Source organism: Macrobrachium rosenbergii, chromosome 55 (genome assembly GCF_040412425.1).
Source record: "Macrobrachium rosenbergii isolate ZJJX-2024 chromosome 55, ASM4041242v1, whole genome shotgun sequence".
Lineage (NCBI taxonomy): Eukaryota > Metazoa > Arthropoda > Malacostraca > Decapoda > Palaemonidae > Macrobrachium > Macrobrachium rosenbergii.
Window position 1 is genome coordinate 44175268 of NC_089795.1, and position 7350 is coordinate 44182617.

The following is a 7350-nucleotide window of genomic DNA, read 5'->3' on the forward strand; positions in this document are numbered from 1 at the left end:
AGACGTGCCGTCTTGCCAGGCCAAGATGATGAGCACCTCCCTGAAGGAGGTGCCCCCGCCGCCCACGTCACCACGGGATGGGGACGAAAGGAATCCGGACGTGATTCCGCAGTCAGGTAATCTCGGAGGAAAAACGGGTTGTGGTGTCAATGTTTAATGGCAGGTTAATCATTAAGGTCTTTTTCTCATAATTTCTAACTTTACCTCTCAATTAATCGAATAAATCTCGTCAATTTTCCCCAGATGAACGAACATAATATCTTCACTGACCATTGGCCAGATAGCAGCTCTTTCAAATTTTGTCAAAAACTCAGCCTTTGCATTCTACTGAACTAACTGTTCTTTTTCTTAACTAAACAGACTCAGACTCCTGGCACGTCGAGGGCGTCAACACGATTAGCACATCAGCCCTACCATCATCTTATGCTTCCTTGCCACGTTCTGCTCACCTGTATAGCCAAGCTAATTATCAAGTAAGTGAGCAGGTGGAAGGGAGATATTCTGGTAGTATGTGTGTGTGTGTGTGTGTGTGTGTGTGTGTGTGTGTGTGTGTGTGAGAGAGAGAGAGAGAGAGAGAGAGAGAGAGAGAGAGAGAGAGAGAGAGAGAGAGAGAGAGAGAGAGAGAGAGAGGGGTACTCATCTTTCGTAATTTCATTACTGTCAGTACTCCCAGTGTGCATATTTTTAATCAAAGGTACTTGGATCTTGTGACAGGACGACGGGCTGGTTGATGTGACAGCATCGAAAGTGATTCTTGCTTAGGAGGGAGTTTCTTGTTAGTGGCGTCCCTAACAGTTCTATGACTAAACGATACGTATGTTCGGGCCTTTTCGTGTAACCCGTAATGGAGATATATTTTTTTAACCCAAACGATAAATAAAATAAAAACTAGGGAGGCTAGAGGGCTGCACTTTGGTATGTTTGATGATCGGAGGGTGCATGATCGACATACCAATTTGCAGCCTTGTAGCCTCATAACAAGTTTGTGGGAGATGAAGCACGCAATTCTAGTGATGGTTAAAAAAACTGAATTAAAAAGATTAACTCAAAGACCAAACGAAAATGAACTCAAAAGACCAGCTGACAGCTTCTCTAAGGACAATGTTTACCACATTCTTTGATCTTTACCGATGCTTAATGAATAGCATATGATTTAGGATAATGCATATCCTTACGAGAGATAAGACTATTTTCGAATTACAACTATGTGAAATGTTTTGTTAGAAATTATGAACCGGGTGCTACAGTAAAATCTGTCTATTGTCTATGGTTGATGTTTGAGAATTCCCCTGGAAGCCTTCAATAATGTCACAAGTCGTTCAGCAAACAGAAAACCATTAAGCAAATTTTTTTTGTTTTGTTTATAAGACACCTATTTTTCGTGCTTTGTGAGTATTTAGTTTCATGGAATTATTATAATCTTTAATGAGCAACTTTCTTTTATTCTTATAACTTAATGTCTTATTTTCAGTCATCTTCCAACACCTGAAGTCAGTTTTTCATTGACAATCTGTACCTAAAGTTAGGTCTCCTTCACCCCCTCCAGCAGGTATGTCCAGGAGCAAGCGACGTCAACTACGCCGAGCTGATGCTTTGTGGACCAACGAGCACTGCCACCAACCCGACGGGGACGCCCAAGACACGCCACCGAGACGCGCAACACGTCGTCTACGCCACGCTGGACCACAAACACCTCCACAGCCCCTACTCCCACGCCCACAGGCAACAGCACGCCCCACCGTACCCCCTCGCATCCACGGCCCACAATACCCCGAAGCACGCCCTCCACCAGGTCCCTGCCTCCCACACCGCTTCCCACAGTCATCTCCCACAGGTGCCAACTCACGCCGCGGGGCATCCGGAGGGTTACCAGCACTGGCCTCAGAGTGTCCAGTGGTCCCAGACCTCGACCTTGGGGCGAAGGCATTCCCTCCGGAGGGACCCAATCTGCCATGACCCTGAGACTAGTGTTCCCCTCATGTCCAACCAAAAGGAAAGCTCTGTATAAGGTGAGGGCGTCTCACGGAACTGTTTAATTAATTTATACGAGATGAAATTGCATCCTCCGATAAGACGAGAAATTGTTAATTTTGTGAGAAGTAAATACTCTAATGATGCGAATGAATCCAAATAATATTTCAGTGTCTTAATTTTATAAGTAGATTCGATTTCCTAATTTCTGAAAATATTAATTCGCAAGATAGATTACTTGTTCTTAACGTTCGAATTCACATTAATGCTAGTCAATGAAATACAGATGAAAGACAATGCTGTTCAATGAAATACAAGTGAAAGTCAATGCTATTTAGTGAAATACAGATGAAAGTCAATGCTAGTCCATGAAATACAAATGAAAGTTAACATACGCATAAACAAAGACATTCATTTAACCATCCTTCTGACGTTTTCGTTTTCTTCTCGTTGCAGGTTAATTAATTAGATGATTTCAGTGATCTGTCGTGACTCGTTGTAAATATATACTTCAAAACTTTTGTCATATATAAAAGTCTTTTTATTGCGTGCTTAGAGCAATGAACAGTCCCGAAAATCTGATTATCTTTCTGGAACAACTTCAGTGTTTGGACAACAACGTTCAGTGCTCAGTGATGTAAAAAAAAAAAATTAATAAAAAGTAGGATTTTGAAAATCTGGACACTCCAGTGACTGTGTAAAATGATTCCTCTAACGTGTTATCATCATCATCATCATAATCAACATCATCATCTGCTCTCCGAGATGGATTAACTCCCGCCAGATGTCATCTTCTGTTATCTCTTCCATGCCAAGCTGTTATCATCACAAATTTTTCTGGTCATTATCCCCGTGCAATTTCCTCCCCCTGGGTCTCCATATCCTTCAAGCCTTGTGATATCCTTGGTGATATCCTGCTGGGTACATCCTGGACTAAGCGATCATTCCTTCTCAAGACTATCTGAACAATCTGATCTCTCAGAACCAAATAAAGTCATAGGCATAATAAGAACTGTAACTACTCAACTTCTGTTATTTCTGCGTCTGTGATGTGCTGATCCTGTAAGTAATATATCCTTAAAGCCAAGAAAAGAGTTTAAAGAAAGTTTTGAAGAGAAATATACGAGTGAACTAACTCAGTGAGAAATTCAGAACAGAAATTATATACTGATAAGTTGATGAAGGCTGTGGCCATAGCATACGGAACTTTCTGTCTGAGAATGTTGGCGTCTGGCTGAGTTTGCCCTGATACCGAGTGTGAATTGCGGATGTGATTATATATATATATATATATATATATATATATATATATATATATATAATATATATATATACAATATATATAATATATAATATAAATATATACATATATACTGTATATAATGTATATATATATATATATATATATATATATGTATATATATATATATATATATATATATATATATATATATATATATATATATATATATATAGAAATCATCAACACACAATCACGTGTGGAACAGAAATAAATTTCTGACTCACGTCGGGATCGAACCCAGGTCTCTCAGGTGGAAAAAGGGCGTTACCCACTGGGCCATACAAGTCTAAAAGAAGTTGGAACCTGAGAGCAACTGCAAGGAATTACCTGGGCGAGCTAACTGCTTGCATACCAGCGAGTTTTCCCCAACTTCCCGACTCAGCAATGATTGTGTGTTGATGATTTCTATCTTATTCACTCAGAAGGGATAATTCGAATGAAATGTTGTCTATTGGGTCATTGCTGAGTCGGGAAGTTGGGGAAAACTCGCTGGTATGCAAGCAGTTAGCTTGCCCAGGTAATTCCTTGGGTGCAGTTGCTCTCAGGTTCCAACTTCTTTTAGACTTGTATGGCCCAGTGGGTAACGCCCTTGCTTTCCACCTGAGAGACCTGGGTTCGATCTGATCCCGACATTATAGTCAGAAATTTATATATATATATATATATATATATATATATATATATACAGCTTTCAAAATTGTCTTTTAATGAAAAGAACATCTAAAGTGATTTTGCCCGGCTATTCTGAACGCCCTCAGACTCACCAGAAACATAGTGAAAATGTCCATATTTCACGACTAATATTTGGGGGCTCCTTGGTGCTGTTCAGACATCCAGCCGTGTTCATGAAATGATGGAAGAACCTTCATAATGAGAAATATTCATCACTCGTCCTTCACTAACTCTTCGACAGTGCAAATCATATGATCGATGTTGTCCCCGTTTTGATCAAAAGTAAAGACCATTTACAAAAAAAGTCATGCTTTAGAATCAACCGCCCAACGTTTGAGAAACGTTGGCTATGAAAAACGTTTTAGGCGAAAACCGTTTTATATAGGAGGCAGTTTTAATTGCATTTCTTAGTCGATATGATCTCTCTCACTCTCTTGTTTCCCCTTCCATGACGAAGAAACTTTCGTGACAAGATAAATGACATCTAATGTGTTTATATAAAGCTTATGTTAATGTATTCCACGAATGTAAGAAGGTTGGATATCAAATTTTGTACACCTGTATTTTGTATAATAAAATCATGTCGATATTTTATTCCCTTTTGAGAAACCTGATTTGCACAGATTTTCTAATTAGCAGTTTCAATGTGTTAGGTGAAATAAAATCTAAATATTATTTATACTAATAAAGGGCAGAAAAAATGTAGAAATTATATAGCCAGAAGAAATTTAATAGTAAAACCAGCAAGAAACATTTGAAATATACCCCAGCACAGAAGATAAAAACGAGAGTAGAAATATGAAACGACTGATCACAAAGTAAACCAGGGTAAAAAAATATATATATTTTTTTTACAGTAAAAGTTTCCATTATGGAATGTTCTTCGCGGACACAGCGATACAGTAATAAAACCACCAGGCAAAAGGAAGCTTGCATTTCAGTAGCTTTGATTATCATGTCATCCTAACAGGTTCTTGACGAAAATTATAATTAAAATTAGCATAGATATTCAGAGGGGACAGTAACTAAGCTAAAGATTTAAACCTGCTAGCAGTGGTATTATGTTTATAGTACAGTTAATAGCTTGTTTGAAAGTGATCGGGTTTAAGAATAATGGAACTGGAGTTGATCTTGATACCAGTTGCAAGGGATTAGATTCGTGATAGTTGTCAAATGATGGGAGACGATATTGTCACCCAATCAATGGGAATAGACTCGAAATAGCTGGTAAATGAGGGGGACTGAAATGGATCAGGTTGCTAAATAATGGAGTTGGAGGAAATCTGGCTGCCGAATTAGGGGACAGGAATCTGTTGCCAAATAACCGGGATTGTAGTCAATCAGGTTGTCAAATATGAAAGGCTGAAACTGATCAAACTCTTAAACGATGGGGTTGGAGCAAATCTGGTTGTCGAATTAGGGGACAAGAATCAGTTTTGGTTGTCAAATGACCAGGATTGAAATCAATCAGGTTGCTGAATATGCGAGACTAAAACTGATCAAACTCTCAAATGATGGGGTTCGATCATATCTGGTTGCCGAATTAGGGCACAGGAATTGTTTTGGTGGCTAAATGACCGGGATTGAAATCAATCAGATTGCTAAATATGAGGGACTGAGAATGATCTGAATCTCAAATGATGGAGTTGGAGCAAATCTGGCTGAGGAATTATGGGACAGAAACCGGTTTTGGTTGCCAAATGAGAGTAATGAAACCAATCTCGTTGGTAAATGCACGAGACTGAAACTGATCAAACCCTTCAATGACGCGTTAAGAGCAAATCTGGTTTCCGAATTAGGGCACAGGAACCGGGTTCGGTTGCCAAATGAACAGAAATGAAATCAATAAAGCTGGTAAATGTGTGAGACTGAAACTGACTGCCAAAAGAAGGCCACTAAAATCGCTGCAATTTGCTCATCTTTTCAGTTGCGGGGTATCAGTGCCACGAAATCATGTCATTCACTAAAATAAGTGAGGTTACCAAACGCAGTGGATAAACAGATATGAATGACCACCACCGGCTAATACTGGGTTGGAAGGAGCCTGACTACTAAATCATGAGGAGAGAATCAACTTGACTGGCAACTGACCGGGTCTGGAGCAGATCTAATTACCAAATAAAAAGGATCAGAATCGAAGTAGTTGCCGATTGATGGGGATTGAAATTGATCAGGTGAATAAATGCGGGAGACAGGACTCTATGTAGTCGCCTCTCTAGTCAGAATGTTTCTACCCCTTTAAGAAAGAGTGTGGAAACGGGGGCACCTAGAGTTACGGTGGAAATAAATGAGAGAGAGAGAGAGAGAGAGAGAGAGAGAGAGAGAGAGAGAGAGAGAGAGAGAGAGAGAGAGAGAGAGAGAGAGAGGAGTTTGTGTGTGACACGATATATATATACATAATATTAAATATAGTATATATATATATATATATATATATATATATATATATATATATATATATATAGTATATATATATATATATATATATATATATATATATATATATATATATATATATATATATAAGTCTTTAGGGTTGAAGTTATTAGTTTATTTTAACAGTTCTTCACATGAAGGAAAGTTTTGATTTTCAGAAAGCAAACAACAGGCTAACTATTAAAAATTCCACAATAATAATAATAATACTATTAGGAAAGAACACAGAGGTTTGTTGAGCTTTGGTAACAACAGCTATTTTCAACCTTAGCATTATCCGCCAAGATCAAACTGTTGGAGGTAAATTAAAAAGGAAAAAGATAAATTCACTGGATTTTTCTCGACGGGAGAAAATTCAACTTAAAGGATGGTGGCGGGGTGGAGGGGGGGAGGGGTGCTGGGAAATGGGAGGTTGGGGGTGGGGTTTTGGGTGGAGGGGCGATGGCATAGTGTTAGAAATCTGTGTTCTCGAATGAAGTTGTGGCTTTCATGGCGATTCTAAACTGTCAAATTTACCCGACACAAAGGGCTGGAGAGGGACAAGAATAAGTTGAATAATATTAGTATACTAATAATCACATACAAATTCATTTTCACATGTCAACTATTCATTCTGTCTTTATTCAGTCTCAAGCGGATCTACTTTACCCTTTCTGTATTTCCTATAGTCTTCTGTAACTTCTTAGAAATGAACATCGTATTCTTTAAATGATTGAATTTTAAATCAATGGCCCCTGTAAGCTTGTTCCTTATGAACAGGGATTTCCTTCTGAATAATAATAATAATAATAATAATAATAATAATAATAATAATAATAATAATAATAATAATAATAATAAATTAAAGCATTAATATTCTGTCTCATGCAAACATCCCATTCACGTCAATGGTAATTTGGCCCATAACAAAATCAGTCAAGTCAATTCGGAGTAATGACAACAATAACTCTCAATTTACAACCCACAAT

The 7350-nt window shown here is 38.2% G+C and overlaps 1 protein-coding gene across 4 annotated transcripts in view; it reads left to right on the forward strand.

Annotated features, from left to right (window-relative positions):
* LOC136835200 (protein turtle homolog B-like) overlaps positions 1–2632 on the forward strand; it is a 102049-nt gene extending 99417 nt beyond the window's left edge. For 2 of the 4 annotated variants that reach the window (XM_067098425.1, XM_067098428.1), the window contains 3 exons: positions 1–116; positions 361–473; positions 1547–2632. The exon at positions 1–116 is cut by the window's left edge and continues 220 nt beyond it. In XM_067098425.1, the coding sequence (XP_066954526.1) occupies positions 1–116; positions 361–473; positions 1547–2008 (691 nt within the window). In that variant the 3' untranslated portion in view covers positions 2009–2632. The remainder of the gene's footprint in view (positions 117–360; positions 474–1546) is intronic. The other 2 variants (XM_067098426.1, XM_067098427.1) reach the window with 2 other exon arrangements.
* Positions 2633–7350: the final 4718 nt, after the last annotated feature.